This window comes from Zonotrichia albicollis, chromosome 3, assembly GCF_047830755.1.
Source record: "Zonotrichia albicollis isolate bZonAlb1 chromosome 3, bZonAlb1.hap1, whole genome shotgun sequence".
Lineage (NCBI taxonomy): Eukaryota > Metazoa > Chordata > Aves > Passeriformes > Passerellidae > Zonotrichia > Zonotrichia albicollis.
The window spans coordinates 6,238,169-6,262,237 of NC_133821.1; the positions used below are offsets into that span (position 1 = coordinate 6,238,169).

At 37.1% G+C, this 24,069-nt stretch overlaps 1 protein-coding gene across 5 annotated transcripts in view; it reads right to left on the reverse strand.

Annotated features, from left to right (window-relative positions):
* The window catches only part of SUPT3H (SPT3 homolog, SAGA and STAGA complex component), a 255,319-nt gene that overhangs the window by 74,025 nt on the left and 157,225 nt on the right, over positions 1 to 24,069 (reverse strand). For all 5 annotated transcript variants that reach the window (XM_005490363.4, XM_074536525.1, XM_074536527.1 and 2 more), the window contains exons 4-6: positions 11,210 to 11,296; positions 9,962 to 10,052; positions 8,163 to 8,299 (exon numbers count right to left, since the gene is read on the reverse strand). In XM_005490363.4, the coding sequence (XP_005490420.1) occupies positions 8,163 to 8,299; positions 9,962 to 10,052; positions 11,210 to 11,296 (315 nt within the window). The remainder of the gene's footprint in view (positions 1 to 8,162; positions 8,300 to 9,961; positions 10,053 to 11,209; positions 11,297 to 24,069) is intronic.

Sequence of the window (24,069 nt, forward strand, 5' to 3'; positions counted from 1 at the left end):
CACACAGTGGCTGACAACCCAAGGTGGTCCTGCCTATGGAGTTTTTGCAGATGGGAGTGAGAGGAACAAGTGTTTGTGAATATTTCTGCCAAAAATACAGGGTCTCTGTGCTGAGATTTCAGTCTCACTCTTCACAACAGCGTCAGAAAATCTCTTCCTTGCAACAAATAGGAATCTTACAGAATTATACTGTGTCTGAAATTCTTATATAATTTTAACTTGTGTTACAACTCCATGGGCTTCTGAGTTTTGTGAATCCTGTGCAAAATAGCTCAAAAATGGTTCTATGTAAGTGATGAGTTCTTTCTGAAAAACTTGAGAGGACAGAACTGTTCTCAGTGTAGACCTGGTTGACATCTTACCATAAGAAATTAACAGTTTTGTTTCCTCTTCATTTAGAAAAAACCTCAATATTAGGCTTATTAGTGGAACTTAAAACACAGTAATTTGCTACATAAAGGTTCAAAGATGGGAAAAAATAACTTCCACTCTAAATTATCTGAGTTACAGCCTGTCTTGTAGACAAGATTTGCATTATTGCACCGCTAAACAACCTCAAAAATACAAATCGCTATTAGCACAAATTTAATTACTTTAAATTACAACAGGAGTTTCAATAACCTCCTACCAATGGGACCTTTGTCAGACTTCAGCATCAATCCTTGCTCCCAATTCTCCAAAGTTTACATAAAAAATAACTCTGTTGTGAGTACCAATACAGGGTGATTAGCAGAGCTAAGCAACATGTTAAACATGTTAAAATACACACAGAAGAAGAATGCTTTGTTAGTCTTGTATTTGGCTCGTAATCAAATGCTCCATGGAAATACTGTTTATAAGCATGTGTGTCTACATCTAATCACAGATATAAATAATATATATATATATAAAGTTTCCTTCCAAAATTTGAGACATAGTCATTTGGGTGTCAAAACTACAACAGCCCCAAATCTTCCTCAGAGAAAGCAAACAGTGGCAAAAAAAATACTCAAAGAAATAAAAGACAGAAAAGCAAATAACACCTTGTCCTCTCAGCAAAGCTGCCTAGATTTGCAGTATGAGCAACATTCACTAAAATGCTCTAAAACCCCCAGACTGAAGATCCAAACAACCAGGCTATGTAACCATAGCAAGCAACCCCAATGTGAGAAAAAGCCAATAATGTTAGATTTAGCAGTGGAAAAAGCTGATTGATACTGGCTGTGACAAGAAATCTTTCCCACTCAGGGGCTTTTTCCCATTCCAAAGAGAATGACACAACATTTACAGCCATATAGATAATAATGAAAAACTGTTCCTGTTTATTTTCTGTTTACTTTTAACCAATTCAATCACTGTCCAAGAGAAACAGTGCTTTCCCACTATCCCAAACATTCCCAAGCAATGTGTAATCAGAGAAACCATTAATACCACCAGACTTATTTTTATACCAGATAATGCTTACAGATACTTTGATGTCAAAACAGCAAATTTAGAGTTGAGTTGCTACCAGTTGTGCTTTGCACTCATCTGGAAACACTGGGTGGACTGATGCAGTGGAATCAATTCCTTCTATATTTGCATTCCTAACTTCCATTTTGCAGTATTGAAAAAAAAACCCCATTGCCCAGAGAATAAAGTTTTTTTTGTTGATTGATGTTTCATCTAAGTTCTTTTTAATCTTGGCATCTGTAAATGAAAAGCAGTAGACAGTATATAGAGAGCTGGTGTGACCCTAAAGTCTATTTTATATCATCATTTACATCATTTTTATATCAAGGTCCCACAACACACACAGATCTTGAGTCTCCAAAGAGAATCATCCTGGAAGTACTTTCCATAACATCTGATGAAGTACACTTAAATGTAACTTAGATGTTTCTAGGAATAAAAATTGGAAAAAATAAAATTATTTTTACCTCTGATCTAAAAAAATAACTTCCCTCTGGATTGTTTTCCTCTCATTTCTGACTACAGAAGTCAGCCTAAGTTTCTGGGATGTTTAAACTTTTAGGCAGGTACCATTAAGTGAAATTCAGCCCAGCTTGTGGAAGTGATGAACAGAGCTCTCTGAACAGCTTAAGGGAGCGGGAAAATGAGATCCTGGTCTTGCTTTCCTCACTGTACCAGGACTCTTGTGTCCTTGGACAGGAACTTTGAATCTGTCATTTAGCCACTATAAATCCTTTTCTACTCTTACTTGGCCAGGACTCACAGGTGAGGATGATACTGGCTTGCATTTAAGACTGCAATTATTTAGCCCACAAAAATTCCAAGATTTAAGGGATTTAATGTTATGGCTTGTCCTTCTGTCCTGCCACTGGCATCCCTTTGCCCATTTTTGACAATGTTTGGTAAAGAACAGCACAAAAAACCCGCAGGGATTACATTATCAAATCTTACCCAAGGATGCATTATTTCCTAAGGTGTAGTTGTTAAAATCAAAGAAGGTTTATGGTCAATAAACTGTGATTCTAAAACGTAATAATTTATTTCATTTGGGCACAATATTGTGAGACAACAGAAGTCAGCAATCAACTAAATCCAAAGATCCTGTTCCAAAATATAGATTCTGTCAACATGAATCTGATTTCAGCAAGGAAATCAAAAATAATTCTTTGAAAATAAAAATAGATATATTATCAAAATTGGAGAACAAAAGAGATATGCACTAAGAATTGATGCTTAGTAAAAGAAAACTTCTTAGTCTGTCTTCCAGCATGCAGTTTCTATTAAGTGTGTGCTCTCTCTACTTTCCATATGGGCTTTAAATCAGATACTCCTTAAAGACTAATGACCTGCCCTCCCACACTGGCATAATTTTGGCCAGTGAAAAGAGCATAGTGATACTAAAAGGTTTCAGAGCTCTTCCTAAATCACTTCCTGATTATTTTCTCTGTACATCTTTTCCAAATTTGTATGATGAATTTGAGAACTTCAACGCGATCTTTCAGATCCACCCTGAAAAGAAGAGCTCACAGTTGTTTACTTTTTTCTGATTTATGCATTTATGCCCTCCAATTTTCACTCTCTCAATTGAAAGACCGCAAGTCCATGCCCTGTGTCCCAGGGCAATCACCACAGAGCAACCTCTGTCCATGCTGATGCTCTCCTAAGAGAGTGGTCACACCCAAACCGTGTGGTGGGGAGAGCTCCTGGACTCTGCTGCCTCCCAGGAGTTTACAGTCATAGAATGTTTTGGGTTGGAAGGGACCTTTAAAGGCCACCTAGTCCCTCTGCCCTGCAGAGAAAGGGGATCTTTTCCAGCAGGTCAGATTGCTCAGAACCCCTTCCAACCTCACACTGAATGGTTCTGGGCAATCTGTGTTGTATAAAGCTTCTTCTTTATGTCTAAACTAAATCAACCCTCCTTTACTTTAAAGCCATTCCCCCTTGTCCCAGCACTTCCCAAGTCCTTCTCCAGCTCTCCTGAAGCTCCTTCAGGCTCTGGAAGGGGCTTTAAGGTCTCCCTGGAGCCTTCTTCAGGCTGGACACCCCCAGCTCTCCCAGCCTGGCTCCATAGGAAAGGTGCTCCAGCCCTCTGAGCATCTTCATGGTCTCCTCTGGACCGGCTCCAACAGCTCCTTGTTTTCCTGTGTTGAGGGCCCCAGAGTTGGACATTGTTTGGGATAACATGTCCTGGCTCAGGTCAAAGTGTGATCACTCAAAAGCTGATGATGATACTCCAGCAGAAAGGAATTCTCTTGGTCACTGTGTAGTTTAGTAATTTACTGTAAGTCCAACACATTTCTAAGACTGAAACAGAGTGAACTCCCAGAGCACAATTCCTTGTATCTCAATACGCAGTTAGGTGTGTTCTGAGGTCTTGTGCAAATACAAATTAACTCTGTCTCAAAAAAGAAAAAACTAAACAGGAGTTATGAAAAAATGTGAAAAACTATATATTCTACCTACACTTTAATGTGATCTACCAACTTTTGCACAGAGCCCATTGCATTGCTATGAACTTTAGAGATTTCTCACTAAGACAAGAATACTGGTGAGCAGCACTAAAAAATGACATCCACAATGAACCTCCTAGAATAAAAATAGGTATCTGTAGTTTTTAAATATCACTTCAGCAACTGAATTTATATTTAAATATCAATTCATAAATTCATAGGACAGTAGACCTTAAATCATAGAATCATAGGATACTTTGAGTTGGAAAGAACCTTAAAGATCATTTAGCTCTGACCCCTTGCAAAATAATCAGAAAGTAGGGATTTAACTTAGTTTTTTACCATTTTGCTGGCTTCAATCATGCTTTAAGGTAGTCTCTTCTTGTAGGGAAGTTATCTTCCCTCAACTGTCCATTCAAACTTGCAATGTCCAATGAAGCATTATGGTAGCTACTGCAACTGAATTATTGCCATATAACAAGTGAGTGTTGGAAATGTATCCTTAAACTAGCAGCCAGAGTGACAGATGAATGGTGTTTCCCCTAATCCTATGGGAACACAAGCGAAACAGAGCACTCACAGCGTGATGCTCTATGAATTCTTTTATGTGTCAGCCCAGACTTCTGACTTTTTCTTGGGGGCGAGAGAGCATTAAAGCTATAAAACAAATTATAAAAAATGGGCATTTACAGAATGAGAGAGATGTCAGCTTTGCAGTGACATTGAAGTTTTTAATTAGCTACACTTGATCTAATGACATGACATGGAGAATGTGATAGTGGTTCTCACAGAAAGAAAGCAGCAGAACTGAAGTTACCATTCACAAAATCACAGCCAAACCTGCAGTTGGTTTAACTATGGTGAGGAACCTGAGAGGTCAGAGGAGCAACATAAGGACAAAACCACCTAAAACTCCAAGTCTCAAACTGCAAAATAAGGAAAAAGTCAAAGATTTTAAATCAACAGGGACATTTTTGCCCCACCAATTAAGCCACATACCACAGGAATACCTCCTCTCCTCTCTAAATGATTCTTAAGAGACAGAGGAAAGCCAAATAGCCATCCTCTTGCAAGGTGTCAGTTACTGTGGATTCTGCCATAGAACGGGCAAAGGAAGGGAAGTTGAATTCCTGAGCACCACCAGCTCTGGCTATTCCACAGCCCAACCTGTGCAATAAAAAAGGAGTGTGGGTAGATTGCCATCACATGTGTTATTCTCAAGAGACTGGCACACACTATGCTGACCAGTTCTGTGATCCATCTCTCCTACACATGCACAGTTCAGTTACATCCAGGAATGAGAATCACTTTTTCCATCTATAAATGCTCTTACTCTGAGGAGCAGCATGTCACTGGTGCTTTACTGCTGTCTCAGGAGAGCAGGATAGGAACTGTTATGAAGTGAGACAAAGGTGCTATTCCAGTTTTTATTTTGTTTTGATTTTGCCAATACAGTTGGCTGGTTTGCCTCCACTTAATGCTAATATTGCAGTTTTTATAAAAACGTCATCTTATCACAATGTATTAATAAAATAATCTGTGTTATGACAAAGTAGTGTGAAATCTATTCTTAATTTCTGCCTGTAAAAAGAGGATTTTAAGAGTATTCCACCTTGGATCAATGTCCCTGTGCACATTGCTGGTATTACTGTTCCAGAGACATTCCCTTTGCTTCAAGTTAAAATCATAGGATACATCAGTAAATTCTATACACAATCCTAGATGAGTGTCCTTTGCTTTTAATATGGCAGTGCTGGTGGCTGTATTTCAGTCAAAGAAGTGAAAAATTTTTTGTTCTCCTTTGGTAATGTCCCAAAGTGGCTCAGAGCTTTCCTGACTCCTCTGTGGTGCAGATATGGAATGGACTCCACAGCACTGCAGGCAACTAATTCCTTAAAAAACATGAAGGCTTAGCTCTAGTTTTATGAAATGCTTTAGAAAGAATAAATATAAACAATATTTGCATTTTGTATCATAACTGAAACCATACTGCTAAACAATCATATCCTGTTTAGCCCATAATGACATCAGAAATACATGTTTATCATCCATTCTGGACAGCTTAGCATGATTTTGGCCCAAGGCAAAGTGGAACTGAAATCATTTACAGTTGTCCAAACTAAGATAACCACACATTTCTAAGGTAACTGATACCTAAAAGAAAGATTGGCTTAGATTGAAGTTCATGATTTAAGTACACTAATTCCTTAAAAAACACTGTTAAATTGTCTATTGGATTTCCTCCAGAATTTAGTGTGGATTAACAATCTACTGAAGAAAGAAAATGTGATACAGGAGATTAGCCCATCCACTAACAACTCTTCCTTTAGGAATGGATCACATTTCCTACTATCTTTGCTTCCTTTCCACCCACCTCAAAGTGACAAGAAAATCCCAAACAAAACAAAGCCAAAAATACATTAAACATTTTGAGTAGCATGTTTCAAACAGTCTTTCATGTTTTGTCATTAGATTTAGAGACTAATAAGAAAGGAAGTAGATAGTACTGGCTTCATACCTGTATATAATTCCTTAATGTATTCTAAAATAAGACCTCGATTTTATTTTTTTTTTAACATAGAAACAGGTCAAGAGTTCACAAAATGTAATGAAGTCAAGTAAAAGAGAGAATAATTACTTTTTAAATTTAATGCACACACACACACACTACAGTTCATGGATTACAGTCTAGTGACAAAATCCAAAACATATAGTCAGATCAAGGGAAAATATTTGATAACAGACACATTCCCTGACAAACATAGATTCAAATTTGCCATTGTCTGCAACAGAGAACTTCATACTTTGATCAATTTGCGAAGTTCTTTAGACCTGAAACATACTATACTGTAAGAACAGAAGAGAGTGCAAACTTAAACACATAACCCATTCATTCAGAAGAATGCTGTTATCTATTTCTGTGTGCACAAGCTCAAAGGATTTGCCTGCCTTTATGTAAAACACAACATTTTGCATAAATAAATAAGAGGTTGAAGAAGAGAAACTACCAGTTTCCATACAAACAGTGGTTGGATACAACTGTTCAATGACACAAATTCTCAGTTGGGTGAAATGGGACTTGTTCCTAACCAAATTCTTAGAGAGAAGAGGTTCTTCATTAGGTTTTGATTTCTTCCCACTGCAGGCAGAAAGGAGCAGAAAGCAGATTGGAAAAGCCAGAGTTCTGAAAAGAGGCTCCATTAAGAAGAAAGAAAGTAGAATTACAACTAGCATGGGATAAAAATTCCATTATTTCTTATAATCTTCTATGAAATCCCCAAAGGGAAATGAAGCCCTAATAGCCAAATATTAAATATAAAAATAAAAAAAATAAATATAAAAATATTACCAAACACATGAGCCACCTCAGCATTGAAAGGGGATTCAAACCAAGGCCCCCAGCTTCCAGTACTGAAAGGGTATAGAACTCACTCTACAAATATCAAATTTCCAACAGTCCTGTCCACTAAGTTGATGTCTGAAAATGGATGGAATTTGGTTCAAATATTCTCTGGAATGGTGAGTATGCTCACAGCACAATTTTGCCCTTGATATCCAGTTGCCTGCAGAAAACATCAGGAAGAATTGAGCAACTGAGCATGAAGAAGGATGAAGGACTCTTCTCTGCATTCGCTGTGGATCAGATTCCCAAAAAAGCAGGGTAGTCCTGCCCATCCACAGAAAATTAGTCAAAACCACAGACTTCCATGCTGACACAGCTACACTGCTTCTCAATCCCACCTAGCTTTATGGAGGTCATGTAGCACTGCATTTTTTAATGCAAACAAAATTTTTCTTAACTACATAGTATAGAAAATAGGACTCAAAAGGATGGAGAGAAGAGTTTATACTCAAGCATGTTTGCACACAATATTTTAACTTAATCTGTAAGCTGTGTTATATGAAAATTCTCAAATGCTATTGAAACCATTTGATAAGAAGATAAATAATGAGAAAGGAAAATACTGTTGCGAAAAATGTGCATGGAATGTTTATAAATAGAATTTGCTTTCTAGAGGAAGGAAATACAAGTACACAGCAGACAGAAAGATCCATAACTACCCTTCTGTAATCTTCCTTCTCAGCATGTGTGCTTGGATATGAAGGAACATTTGAAGGAATAAGAAAAACATGGAAATAAGATTTCTTTAGACCATCTGGGCAAAAGAAAATACATGTAACAATGATTTAATGTGTAGCATAAAAAAGGCATCAGACCAGCATGATGTATTAAATGTTTCACAGTTTCTCTGCTGGGTATCAGTAAAAGGAAAGAATTACCTCCATGCGCTCCTGCTTGACATCATCAATCTCATCATCCTCAAACATGGCCAAGAGCTCTCCAGTCTGGTCAATGGAGTTGAGGAAGTCCTGGGCCAGCTTCTGCCGCTTGTTGGTGTTATTGCTGTTGAATTTGTCTTCACAAAGACAAGCAAAGAGCAACAAACTTAACCTATTTGGCTTTTCCAAACACCACTCAGAGTGACAAGATTTAGAGCCAGCACTGAGCAGAAAAGTCCTGCTCTTTATTGTGCCCCTCACACAAGCTGTGCTACCTGAACAAGGTGATGTCACTGCTCTGCTCCAGTAACAGCAAAACATCATCTTTAGTATTTTTTAGTATAACCATGTAGTTTTTCATAATCTAGAGAAAACTGATCTGCTGCCCATATATCATTACTTCTCACCAAAGAATCCACAGTGGACACAGCTCAAGAGGAAACAACCCCTCTCTGGTAGAAAGAACTTGAGTCACAGAGCAGAATATATTGAGGAAATGTTCTTCCCTGAACACATGCAGAACATCCTCATTGTCTACAGCCTCAAGCAAACTCTAACACGACCACTAACATGCAATTCTAGAGGTGATGGACCATTCCTCTGCAGTAAAACCTCGAAGAATGCTGGCAAGATGATCCCTGTTGTTCTAAAGAGCAGAGCACCTATAAAGGCAGTAAATTCACAAAAGAAAATTACTGGCTTTAATTATCAAAGCCTACTAGAAAAGGCATTCTTTAATTCCAGGATAAACTGCATTTAGGAAGCTTTTCATGAACATCTAAAAGGCTAAAGGGAATTGTTTATTTGCTTTAAGTAGTGACACAAGCTAAAGTATTAAAAGCCCAAAGCTGCCAGGTAAGAAGCTGTACTGCCACACTGCTTGCACACACGAAATATGAAAATAAAATGCCACAGGCAAATTAAATCTCAGATGAGCTGACAAAAACTTCATCACTGCTTGATGAAGTCAAAGCAAGAAGTACAATGTTTACCCAGCATCAATGTGGATGCTCAGAGGAACCAAACACAGGGAATTCATTGTATGGGAAAAAATAATAAAAGGCTCTGAGAAAGAAAGTTTAATACAGAAAGTTGTGTGTGGACATTGCTAAATGTTATAACAGTATGGTAAGGTTTAGATTTGCCATGATAAGTTTTAACTTAACTTTTTACAACGGAAATGTTAGTTCTAATATCAATATAAATCAACAAAACTTTAAACCAGGAAACTATATGGCATAAATTAATATATTTTTAATTCAAAGTGCTTTTCCTTTAAATGCATTGGTAATAAAAACTGTGACTTCCTCATGGAATGCAGAAACAAAAGTGTTTCCCATTATTTAAACTAGAGATTTAAAGTATAAAATGTTAAACCACACTGAAAAAACCACACACATCATATATTAGTGTTCAGTAACTTCAGATTATAAGGATTTTTTTTTTAAAGCATGTCAAAAATATCAATATCAAAACCTTTTGATAATAATTTAACAAATGTCCATTCAATTGCAGGTGGTGCATTTAAAATACAGATGCTGAAATCAATAAGCCCTTTAATCAGGACCAGTTTCTTACTTCAACAGAGCTCTGACATTAAAGTTGTACTGTGCATCTGGATGGTAGATGCAAATGCTCACATATCTCAAATGGAAAAGCAAATATTTTCAGCAAAATTCGTCTAAAGAGATTATTTTTGTGTCTCTATCAAGCAAGACATTAATACTATGCATTGAGCTGTTCAGTATTCTTACAAGACATCAAGCCTCTCCCAAATTAAATAATTTCCATTTTTCTACCTTCGAGGATGTCATCTTCTTCTATTCCTTTGACAATTTTAGATTTGTAGTCTCGAAAAAACATGTATTTGAGTAGCCTTCGAAGCTTCTTCTATAAGAAAAAAATACATTTATATTAATGACTATTACATAGTTATTTCTTATTTAATAAACTTTGTAACACACAAACATACAAATGTGTAGCACATTACTCAGTAAATATAGCTTTTAAAATATTTTTCATATTAAATTCTGCAGAAAATCGATACATAGAAAATACCTCAGGACAGTAGCAAATCCATATTAAATATTAATTGTTTGAGCTCCTTGGTACTTTGCTGTGAGACAGAAATGAGTTTGACTTTCAGAAAGGAGAAATTCAGATATCGGGCTTCTTTGTGGAACTCCAAAGTGTTTGTTTACTTTGAAAACTCTAGGCTAGAAATGCACATTTCCATGAACTTTGACTCCATATCAATTGCTGTTTTCAGAACAGCCTTACAGCTTTTATCAGATAAAGAAACTACAATTTATTTTCATGTTTTAGTGGGGTTTAATTTTGAAACAGTTCTGCTCATTAGGTTTCACCTGTCAAATGAGGGGAAAAAAAAAAAGAAAAGGGTGAGAGAAAAAGGAAACTGAGGAAGAAAAGAACATAAAGGAAGAATAAATAATGTAATTAAAAGTAGTTGACAATTTTTTAAATAATTATTAAATGTGAGAAGAGAAAATTATTTTCTTCCCTTGTTGACCTGCTCTACTTACTATCCAGAGAAAGCAAGGCCATACCTAAATTTGGAGATTTTAGTGGGATAAAACACAGGAAAAATATTATAAAATAAAATAAAGATGATTTATAGACAGTCTGAAAACAAAACTATAATGATTACATTCTCAAACATGACATTGATACCCTTCATAAGCAGGGGAAAATCAGAATGATTGATTTTTATTAAAGGGACATAAATTATAGGGATTAATATTTATATCTTATTAAGAAATTATTTTGAGCTCTTAGGCATATAATCTACCCTAAAGCTTTAGGAAAAAAAAAAAATTGATAATTGAAGCTATAGGAAAAAAAACAATTTTTATTTCAGATATTACTGTGATTATAACATGCTCAATCACATATAATTGCAGAGCAGCTATACTTTTAAAATAAAGGTATTCATGATGATGGATTCCTTTACAAAGGCTAAGAAAGCACTTGAAAACACAAAAGCAGCTGACTACATAAAATAAGAAATTTCTGTCTAATTACTGTACCTTATCTTTGCGCATTAAGAACAGGAGATCTTCAGCAGAGATGACTCGAGCTCCTCTCATCTGAGAAACTTCAGCTGCTTGCTGCAACTAAAATAAATGAATAAATTAGATGGTCTTTTCAGTGTTAAAAACTTTATTCACTGGGGTTTGTTTTAAATAAATTCAGATAATATTTTGCATGGTTGTCCATAGCAAAATACAAGCTGTGCACTAAAACACAAGCTGGGACTCTCAAAGGTGTCACTCACTTGAGTCTTGCTTGCCAAAAAGTGAATAACAATTTTATGAAAAGTCTTCCAGGCTTTTTTGACAAATCTCAAGAAAAAGCTTTTTTGTTTATATTTAAAATTATTGCTTTTAAAAAGTCCTGCTGCCTTTTTTTTTTTTTCTTCTCTTAGCACAGAAAATGAACATATAATTCTCTCAGGCAATGTAAAAATGCCAAATTCTTGCCATAGCACTTTATCTGCAACTGTGGAAAGGCAGCTGATCGCTCTCCCAATTTTTTAGAATAACAAATATTAATTTTAAACAGCTTACCTAAGTATTTTTTGAAAGAAACTCTACTTCTACTTGACTTAGCATTAGCACAAAGCAGACTCACATGAAGAACTTTTTTAGAAATGCTCTTATTTCATTTGGGAGAAAGAAAATGAATTGATAGGCAACATTGACTCCGTTAATGAAGGAATTGAAAAACCTTATTGAACAGAACAGGCCATTCAGCTGTGAAAGTAATAAAGATGGGACTGAGCAAGGAATGACACAAAAACCCATAAGAGGGGGCCACAGGAGTGTGAAGCAATGGACTGCCCTCACATCTATTGTGACATAGCCTAAGGCCCCGAACACCTCAAATTGTGCTGTGAAGAGCAAAACACTTCTTTGTAAAGGACTAAGTACATCAGCTTTCAGTAGGTGCAGGAAATTGGGGTTTTTACACAAAACCAGAACAGGGTTAGAAACCTGGTAAGTGGGTTATCTGCACAGCTGATGCTTATCACTAAGGAGGTTCAACCCAAATGCACAAAAAGAGTCAGTGGGATTTGCTCCTTTCACCTCACAAGTCAGAAGCAAAGGCTCATGAGGTGAAAGGAGCAAATCCCATTATCATCACGGAATCACAGAATGGGCTGGAAAGAATCTTTAAAGGTCATCTAGTCCAACCCCAGGAACAAGCAGGGACCTTCAGCAAGACCAGGCTGCTCAGAGCCCCATCCAGTCTGACCTTGAATTTTTTCAGGGATGGGGAATCCACCACCTCTGTGGACAAGCAATTTCAGCACAAAACATAATGCTGTAGACTGAGATAGAAGGGATGCTTCAGACTTTATCCTCTGAATTAAAAAACATAATTCAAAAAGCAAGATTTAATTGTAAGTTTTTTTGCCCTAAGCCTTGTTAACTCTCTGATGGAAAACTGACAGTGACCACAGCACAAGAGTCATCAAAAGAAGAGACACCTTCAAAAATACTTGATATTAAAATTCATACACACTTGTAACATGATCAATACACAACTATTTAATTTATGTTCAAATAGCTTTGTATTCTTCTTTAGAAATGCATGGATGCACCTGAAAATAATTTAAAGAAATCCTATCCTTCATACTCACACCAGCAATGGTTTCACTCAGTATCACTGGCTGAATAAGTATATTATTAATCTGAGCTCCCATGCTGCTATGACTTGAAATAGGCCTATTGAGAAGTTAAAAAGATCAACAAAAACAGTAGCTGTTTCTAATATCCAAAGAAGAGGAAAGGGGGGGGGGGGAGCTTTCATTTTGGCAAGTGTTCAGTAGGCAAAAGATTCAGTCCATAAATCATCATACTGGACTGCATTAATTTTTTTCCACACTAATAACATGAACACAAAACATTAACTGTATCTGGTACGCACAACACAAAAAATACTGCATGAAGAGGTTTAGATTTTCCCCTTGCAACCCTCTCTTGCTCTTGCAGTCACCGAGACCAGAGAGATTTCAGGAATTCAGAAGTCACAGTAACATAATCTCACTTGAAAAATGTAAGAATGTGAAAAACGATAGCTCTATTTTTTGGCATAAGCAAAACAGCTTCTTATTCTGATTAGTCTGAGGGCACGCAAGCTACTTATATTTCTAACATAAAATATAAAGAGTTGGATAAAAAAAAAATACCAAGAACGAGCCAATATTCCTCTCTGGTGTAAATCTATTGCAGCTAATGGATTTATGCCAATGCTGACTTTGGCCCCACTGAGCTTAAAAGTGATAGAAAACCTGACCTTAGCATGGTGATAACACAACACAGCTTTCCCAAATATCATGTAAAACAATGGCAGAAATATCCAAAGGGAAAGCATGCTCTAGTTCCCAAACATGCACAAGGATGATCTCTTGGCCCCTTCCAATCCAAACCATTCCATGACTCTCTAAGACATAAAGTTCAGGTATGTTAATTTCCATATGTAGCTGAAACACCTTATTTTTCCAAATTATAAACATGTGACAATGACATTTATAGCAATGGTTGTGTGTGAGCTGCTTGCAGGAGTCTTGTGATGAAGGAAGGGAGAGCAAGGAGCAAAGGCCAAATTCATGTTCCATTTGCATCTAAGTAAATCCTGAATAACACTGTTTACTTAAATGGAGTTATTCTGGGCTAAACACAGATCAAAATCTGGAATAATATTCTCAGTTTCTACCAAAACAATGAAAACTTTATTCTCGTATTGCCTCGACTTCTGCATCTATTTTATTTTAAGGAATGGACACACAGCATTTAATTTCTTTGGCTTTAAGAAAGCAAAGTACGAAAATAATTACTTCCTGTACAGTTATAAAATATGGATTATTTATTCAAACAGACCATAATGAGTTATGCATTGGTAAAGTATTTACCTGGGAAACCAGGGTGTGCTCAGGTAAATATGTATCCAAGCAATTAAATAAAAATTACGTCCCACACCGCCGAGGCTGGGGGAAGATGTATTTATAGTTTAACACACACATAATTGACTCATTCAAACCACAACGTGAGTGCTTTGCTATAATTAGTATTATAACAAACTGTCTTATTTGACTGTCCCAGAGTTGCCATTAATATGCAATAAGCCCGATTCCTGAATTTCTCGAGCTGAAGGCCCGGTTGAGTCATTACGTGATGAAGGGGGATTTCAGGAAGCCGTGCCAAAGAACCCATCCATCTCGGTGCACCCGAGCATTTGTCATTCCAGAAAAGCCTTCTTAGCTCTCTGAAATCAGGAGGTGCCTCAGCCCTGGCTGCAGCGGGAGCATGGAGGGTTTCATTCAGGGAGCAGCACTGCCCATGACTCCAGATGAGGGGTGGGATAGAAAATCCTGCAGGAACTGTTCATACAGGAGGTTACCACACGGCAACAGAGCAGTTATGGCAAGAATTTCCCACCATCTCCTTCTCCAAGCCTCGGTGCCAGTCACAGAATTTGGGGCTGCAGCAGTTCCAACACACCCACTTCTCTTAATTTTTTAGTTTTGAAGTTAGGTCCATATTGCAAAATATTTTATTTGGGATGATATTGAAGAACAGCAAACAATCTAAATTACTCAGCTCTTTTAAGAAAAACAGACTAAATTCCCTAATACCTGCAAACAATGTCTGAGACGTCAGAGTCTGAATCTATTTTTTATTACAGCAGAGTTATGAACCCCTAAAAGTGAAGTTTAAATAACGGAAGTGTTGAAATGATTTTAACTGTAGGAGCGCAAATAGCTCTGTTAATAATTAGGAGTTTATGAAAAATAAGCGTATTTTACAATTTTTCCCATTACAAAGAAGGTAGTATATACAGTAACTATATTTTAAAGCCTAAGAAGAAATGGCTGGGGAATAATATTTTAAAATGTAATCATGGGTTTAATGACTTTATGAAGTTAACTTTCTTGGCAGGATGAACTGAACTATGTTAACAGTCACCTTACGGCTATTTTCTTTTTGCAACTTCTGCAAATTATAGATTTGTTGAAAGGAGTATTCATTCTCCTGTGACAGAAGCACAGTTACTTCAATGGGACTGTCTGCTTTTTTTCTTTCTTCCAGAATTATTTTTTCTTCCACTACCTCCAAAGTCAACAATCACCGATACTTCTTCTACAAAACCATCTTGATGGACAAACAGACAAAAAGTTGGAAAACAAACATACTGTGTTGTGACATAATCCTTCCAGTTAAACTGCAGGACAGACCTGGAATGGTGATGTTTGCATGCCTTGGAACTGCTAGGAGCCAAGAATAATGCTGCAGGAGCTACGATTTTGTTTTCATTACACAAGAAAATTCACCTGGGTAAATTTTTTTTCAGAGGCAGGGAAGGTTGTTGTGTTATTAAATATGCATTAAAATGCCCTATTTTCTCACCTTTCCTAGGTAAAAACCACATTCCTATAAAATTACCAAATAATATTCTGAATTAAGATAGAGTCCTGTGAATACATTCCAGAGCATCCTGATACTTTCATGAAGGCAACTAAATAGAAAAGGTAAATACAGGTTTTCACATCAATCTTTCCATGTAATATTTCACATGATACTAATGGTGACGCCTGATCTTCTTATTCTAACACTCAGAGAGGGAAAACACTGAACTTGTTTCTAAAACTCAGCAAAGGGATGTGCTTTATTCACTTTAGCACATCCTGGGGAGATAATTACGTTATGGAGCCCATTAGAGCACCCTCACGGGTAAGGATTCAGGATCACTGCTCAAGGGTTCACCAGCATGACTGAATCATCACAAGTTGTTTAAAACAAAAAAACATCCATCTGCAGATTAAAAGACAAAAAATTTTCTTGTAATAGGTAATTAGTTTCAAATGTAAGTATTTTTTACTGAAGACTATTTAATACAACACCAGTTGATTATATGCAACCACTAGAAGATGAAGCTCTGCATCACATTTTGAGGCTTTAGAAAACATAGAATTGTTTAGGTTGGAAAATATCTTTAGGATCATTGAGTCCAACCCTTCCCCCAGCACTGCAATGCCACCACTAAGCCATGTGTCCCCAGGTGTCACATCCACACATCTGCTAAATCCCTCCAGGGATGGTAACTTCACCATTTCCCTGTACAGTCTGTTCCAATGTTTGACCACCCTTTCACTGCAGAAATTTTTCCTAATATCCAATCCAAACCTACTTTGGCACAACGTGAGGCCATTTTCTTTTGTTCTATCACTTGTTACCTGGGAGAGGAGACCAATCCCCACCTGGCCTCAACCTCCTTTCAGGGAGCTGTAGAGACTGATAAGAGCATTATTTTATGTCGGACATATAGTGAATCTCAGTTCATACAGATCATGAGAATAAGAAAACACGAGTTCATACCCCACAACCCCTGCCACCTACTGAGATCTTGGTTTCAAGGCACAATTTACTGTATTTCTCCCTTATGAAAACTGTACTCTCAAGTCCCTGAAGCAAGACTGACTGCTTCACCTCCCCTTCCCTTGACTTCCAGTCCAGGCAGCCCAGAGAGCTGGATCTGGATACAGATATGAAGTCTGCAGCCAGCTCCTCATAGCTGGAGAAGAATTAACCCAAAATTAACCCAAAAGCATCTTTAGCAATATGCAGGTTAAAAAGCATAAAGAACACATCTATATGTTCAATACTCAATGGTTTCAATGTCAGGGGTGACAAGCAGCTGATATAAAATTAAGAACACAGGTTTTTCCAGCCACAGGAGAGAACAGCCCTTCCTTCAGCTGCCTTCAGACTGAAACTGGGTGAAAGTCAGTCCCAGGAGCTCCAGATAAAAGCCCCACACCTCTGCTTACAGGGTTTTTATCACTACTGCTATCCAAGAGCCCCACAGATCACTATGATGAATGTATTTTCTGAATATTCCCATCATATTAAATTGAACATTTAATATTAATTTAGACATCAGCATCTCTTTTCATTTAACTCATACCTCACATACTTCTAATCACAGAAAAGGTCAGAGGGTTTTTCTTGGTTTGTTTTTCATGGTTTTTAACAACATATTCAATTCAATCAGAGTAAAAAAAATACAAAAAAGAAGCTATACATTCAGAGGGAGCAAAAGCAGCAAAGGAAGAACATGGACAGCTTGTTTATATTTTTCATGTTACAAACAAGATCTTTCTAAAAATACCAAAGAAGAAAAGGAATTAGAGATATGTAAGAGTCTTCAGAAAACTACATGGAGCCAGCCTATGTAATGTAGTGGGCCAACTGGAAAATGCACCATGCTCCTGGGCTCTGTTATCTATTGGAGACAGAATGATTCCTTTGAAATTATATTAGATTACTAAGGAAAAAAAAAATCAAGTAAACAGCAAAATTAATATCTCTATATTGCAAAAAATAAGCTTGAATCAAAGTACTTTTTAAAAAATCTCTTCTTTATAAATAATTTAAGCTTACCTTCTTAAATTGGAGGCCTTTTCCCCATTTTCTGACACACAAGGAAAATAATTTAATGCATTTATGAACAATCACCATATTTCAACTTTAGCCTCAGGCGTGACTTTTTTCTCTTTTTCCTTCTTTCAATTCAAATTCCAAAATCAACATTTTTGACCAACATTTTATAGCTCTAATTCTTCTACTCTCCAGGAAACAAAAGAAACCCTACTGCGCACCTGACATTTGTAGCAGGTAACACTGACCAAACTAGGTGAGCTTATACTAACAGTGTTAAAACCATAAAGTCTCTAGGTACAGAAAAGTATTCAGACTCACTGAACTCAGTTTTAATGTAGTCAAATTATTCACTGGCTACATAGGTGTTAATTCAAGATTTGGTGTGTCACTGGGGATGGCCACAGCTGATGTTCTCTCCTGCTGCTGGTGGTAACAGCAGGCAAGAAAACAAACTTGGAAACTTCTACTGCATCTATTATTATTACAAGGGAGGAAAAAAAAAGCTTGAAAAATATAATTCAAGTGGAAATGATAGAGTAGCGTTCTTTAGAATGAGCAAGAGACTGTGAAAAAAGCTTTGTGAAGTGTGAACTTTACAGATATGAAAGATTCATTAGCCAACATGAAACTGAAAAATTCTCACAGCCAAAAGGCCTCCAACCTCTGCAAACAGATTTCCTCACTTCTGAAGATGAGTGTAGATGTCCCCTGTTATTGATGGTCCCTGTTCTAGGATTGTCAGGATATTCTAAATATGCTGAGGTAAGTGGATCCATTCCATTGTAAATCACTGGCATTAATTTTTCCTGTATCTAAACTATATAAATTATGAAGTTTTGGAGGAAATTATTGTAGAATCATTGAATAGTTGGAGCTGGAAGGGACCTTTAAAGGTCATGTAGTCCAAATTAAAATAAAACTAACAAGATTTGGTCTGAAATTTTCCCAAAGGGCTGCTTCTTTTTCACAGAACTATTACTATAGATATTCCAAGTGGAGAATCTCAACAATAACTACTATTTCCATCTAAGTTACATCTTTGAAAGCCTTTATGCTACTAAATGGTACTTTTAAAAAAAAAGAACATGCAAACTATTTATCAATAAATGCATTCACATTTTCTCTAGTAAAAAAAATCTATTAGAATTTACTATTTTTAAGAACTGAAGATAACATTATTTCTGAATATTTAGTTTATTAACTCAGATTTATTTATTATCCATCAATTATTTCTATTTCTTTTCTTTCTCTAATATTACTGTGGCATGCAAACCAGCAGAGGTTTATATTATCCCTCAGCTTCCTGTCCTTTGGTTTCAAATCCCAGAAGAAACCACCACTCAGGATTATTCTTACGCAGCTTCCAAGACTGCAAGTAGAAAACCCCCTGTTCTCTGTTGATTGAGAGTCCATCTAATATAAACAGGTTCCTTTCTCCCATTGCTGTTGAGAACACCATTTGTTTAAATCATGTATCCTTACACTGCTCACACAGGAAAATAATCATTGCCCTGTATTAGTTTCACCAGAACACTAAATAAATACTCTTCCTTTCCATATGACAGCAAATTGGAATCAGGTGTCACTGTCTGACACAGGGAAAAGAAGACATTTATTTACCCACCCCAAGCCCAGAGATAAAGTGCTTTTAGAGGAAGCCTCAGGGTAATGAAGCATTGCTATGAAGAGCTGGCAACCATTAGTGCTCTGAATGTAGGGAACCTTGACAGGTTGGAGAGATGGGCAGAGAAGAACTGTCTGAAATTCAACAAAGGCAAATGCAGGAAGGAGGAAAAACCCCTGGAAGTGGTACAGGCTGGGAGTGACCTGCTGAAAGCAGCTCTGCACGGAAGGACCTGGATCCGGTCCTGGGGGACAACAAACTGTCCATGAGGCCAAGGCCAATGGTGTCCTGGGGGCATCAGGAAGAGCATTCCCAGCAGATCAGGAAGGGGATCCTGCCCCTCTGCTCAGCTCTGCTGAGGCACATCTGGGGTGCTGTGCCCAGTTCTGGGCTCCTCAGGACAGGAGAGACATGGAGCACCTGGAGTGGATCCAGTGCTGGGTGGCAAAGATGATGGAGGGACTGGAGCATCTCCCTGACAGGGAAAGGCTGAGGGAGCTGGGGCTGTTCAGCCTGGAGAGGAGGCACAGCTGAGAGGGGCCCTCAGCCCTGGGTGTCCCTGTGTGCAGGGAGGGGCAGAGCAGGGCCCAGGCTCTGCTCCAGGGCCCAGAAATGAAGGATAAAAATATATTTTAAAAATTCAAATCTCAGAACATACACAAGACAATGCTCTGAAGATTTAGAGTTGGAGACAAAAGGAGAAAAAAAGGATTAATGTTCAAACTAAAATACAAACATCAAAAATACAAAATTCAAAAATACCAACATCATCTCTTAGCTCTAGAAGTTTTCACAGCCCTGGAGAGAGATGCAATCATGTTCATGCTAGGAAATACCATGGTAATGATGGAAGACTTTGAATGTTAAAAGATTTTACCTGAAATTATTCACACTGGACTTCTTACTTTTTAATTCTCATCTACTCAAATGCACATGTCAACCAAGTGAGAGCTTCTCAGTGTGGATGGGGACTTCAAGCAAATGCTGCAGGATCTCAGATTAAACAGTAAGACATGTAAGATGTGAGATCATCAGATGTAGAGTACCACACAGGTGTCTTGACTCCAGGTACATTATATTGTCTGCAGAATTTTGACACTCAGGTGTCACCTTGCAAGATGTATCCAAATTATTGTAGAAAAATTCTATCCAAAAAAAAGCATGCAAATTATAAGTAGAAAAAAAAAATCAAAACCATTTAGTTTTAATACTTTTTTAATCACAAGACATACAGTGTACATTATGACACTGGAGAAAGGATCACCGTGTCCTGAAATCTTTAATGTCAATGAGGACAAGGTATAATCAGAATGCATCTCAACATAGGCAGCTCTGTGAGCTTTTTTGTCTTATGTCAAGAAATGTCTTTCCAGGACATTTCAAAATTGTTCCAATATTCTAAATCTGTAACTACTTTCTTCCAAGAATCTTCTAATTCAACAGAAAGGAAAAAATAGAGGAAAAACAATAGTCCCAGTCCAAGGCATAACCATTTTCATGTAAAAATGAGGAAATGAAGTAGAAATTTTTGTATGTGTTGCTGTATTTTCTTACTCATTGGTATGAATTATAATTATCAGAGCTTACAAAAAACCAAAGTAAATTGTGCAGGTAAGAGTGATACCTTAAGTTTTAGCTTTTATATTTTTCAGATTCTGTACTGTACTGGTGTGTGACTCTGAATGTCATATAAAATTTACTAAGTTCAAAGTTCACTCAGACAAAACAATCATTTTCCAGCCTGAGAACCAAGGACACCATTGCAGCTTCAGGCCCAAAAAGTAAAACAACAGTGAATCAAGGAGAGCAATCTGGGAGGATGGGACTCCAGAACCTGGAGCTGTAATTGGGCAATTAATTCCAATATGTAAATGGATCAAAACTTATAAAAGTGGTAAAACTCGTGACCAGTCATCCATTTTGGGTCCACTTTGGGTCCATCTTGGATAGAGCCATGGCCAGGCTCTTACACTGCCCAAGGTGTATCCTTTGCAGGCTGTTCAATAAATACTTATTTTATTCTTTACCTTTGTCTAGCCTCTGTTCCAGGCAGCCTCTCTAAGTATCAATAGCATCAATGTGACAAATTTTGTCTTGGGAAAATCAAAGAAAGAAAAAGGAGGGAGCTCTGCTCAGAGAGAGAAAAGAAAGCACCATGGAGGAGCATAAATGCAAAATCTGAATAACAGATATTTGTGTCTAAAAAAGGCCCTGATTTCCTAACTCCTACTTAATGTTCATTCTTTAATTAACATTCATTTCCCAAGGACATAAGTTTGAAAAGGCTGTTTCACATTACTTTAGCACGAAGAGAAAGAATCACTTTTAAGCCATGAAAAGGCTGAGGAAAAAAAATAAACATGCCTTCAGAACATAATTTCCTCTTTATTGCTACTGCAAAGTTATGAAATGAAATCTATTATTTAATTACATTGGATCAAGCAACAGGAAGGGAAGGGAGTGTTTGAGTCACAACATCCCTGTAAGGATAAATTACTACACTTCCTCTTACTAAAAGACAGTTTTAATGAAAATGTGAAAATGGTTAAAATCAAATTACTGGGAGGTAGAAGGACCTTGCTAACATAAAAAACACATAAAATGCACTCTGAAAATCTGAACAGAAATAGCGATAACAACACAGGGGAAGAGTAGTAACATTTCTGCCAGAACATCAATAGTTTGAAAATTATTACATTTATTCAGGTTCTGAAGAGAGTTTAAAAACTATACAACAGCTTCTGTGCCTGCTTTGTTTAATGCTTTGCATTGGAGATATGTAGATTATCTATTATGAAAACTTCAAACTTTATCTCCTATTACTACCAAAACTTTATTAGCCATGTGGGATTTTCCTTAGCTCTGCTTCATAATGTTTACTAGATCCTTCAAATTGAATGCAACTGTTGGAATAGTTAAAACATTTTATTTCTTAAGTAGGTTCTTGACATAAAAATTTGTGAGGGCTTTAAAGTCTAATGAACAGACAGACTGAGTTCTAAAATCTTGGAATAGTTCACCTGGCAACTGATGAAGAGCCCACAGCTGGGATATGAATGTGCAAATGCTGTGATCTTCAATATAATTTAAATTCACTTTGACTTGGGTGGAGATGCTCTGAAATTACCTTTCCTGGATACACTCTTTTTCAGTATCAGAATACACTAAAATATGAGGGCATTTCACAAATAATTTGAAGAACAATGGAAAGTATCTTTGAAGTTGTTCAGAAAAGTTCCTCCTAAACCCAAGGGTGGTATGGGAGAGAGATATTTCTTTAAAAAAGTTTTCCTGGAGGTAGCAGAGATTGATTTCCTGGTTCAGAGACTGGATTGACTTCTCAGGAGTACAGGGTGAATGACATGAAAGGGATGATTGTAAAACATGACAGTTTTTAAGGAAAGATGAAGAGAGGTTTTGAGACAGATAAAGGAAACAAGATAGAAAAACCTCTTTGCAAAAATTTTCTAGATCAAACACATCCATGGAGTCCTCCTGGTATTTGCTCCATGGTCTACTTCCAAATTTCTAACAGTGCGTCAAAGTGGTGATGAAAAAAGCCCTTTTAGTCACACAGAGTACTACGGAACCCCATGACTCTTGTATCATTTAAAGAAATTTAATCTTCAATGGGAAATTTAGGAGCTTACTTGCTCTTAGTGGGTAGAACTTGGCCTTTACCTGTTGAATGTAGGAAAACAGAAAATGGGCCATGAACCTCCTTGAACATTGTGTGTATTTCTTATTCTTCTATTGAAATTCAGGTTATTGGCTATTGTCAGACTTGAACTGATTGTGGAGAAATTTGGTCACATTTAATGAATTTTGGAATATTTCACCTACCAACGCTTCATAATTTGCATATTCTGTAACTGGGTATGAACTGGGAAGGCTCTGGCATACAGTCAGCCCAGTCAATCCAAAGCACCGCCAGCTGACTGACCCAGGAGTCTGATTAAACAGAGGGAGCAGAGATTCATGTCAAGGGACAAAAGTATTCAGTATTTTGCAAAAAGCTCTGGAAACTGGCAACAGGTCCAGGCAGAGAAGACAAATAATTTCCCCTACCCTGAGGAGAACTCTGCTTTGGGAATCCAGCTTTGCAGCCCTGTAATTAAGTGCAGCTCCACTGAAACTGCTCACGTGTTAAGTTACGAAGGCTGAGCCCAAAGCCAGGACATCCAATACTGGTGCCAGAGGAGTCAGAAGACAGTGCCTGTGATGCCAGTGGGGAGGAGGAAAATTAGTGCTTCCAGCCTTTATCTTGACCCCTGGGGAGGCACAAAGGAAAGTGTCAGCAGGTCTTAGTTCCAGAGAAACATCACTGAAATCCTCAACAGAAGATGAGAGTCTCAGGGCAAAAAAGCAAGGATGTAAAGTAACATCTTCATTCTGTGGTTTTGTCCATGGTAAGGGTTGAGCCTGAGCACAACTACCAGGGTTATGATGTTTATCTCCTAGAAAAATTGCAACACAGGTTTCTACAAGAGGAGATCTTTATGTTTCTGCAAAAGTGTACAGTTTAAAAGAGGTAAAAAAGGACATTATTCTCTATTTATTAGAGATATTCCCTGCAGTGTTTATGGAAATAGAGGGAAGACTATAGATGGTAAAATGCAACAAACAAAAAAGACATAAAACAAAAACAAAACAAAACAAACCCACAAAAACACATGACAAATAAATGGAAAAATACGTTAATTCTTGAAAAACAACAGGACAATTCCATTTCTCTCATGCACTTATAAAAAGGTGAACTCAAATATTAGTCACAAACTGTTAACTGTGTTTACCAAAAAGAGTGAAAAGAGGAGTGAGT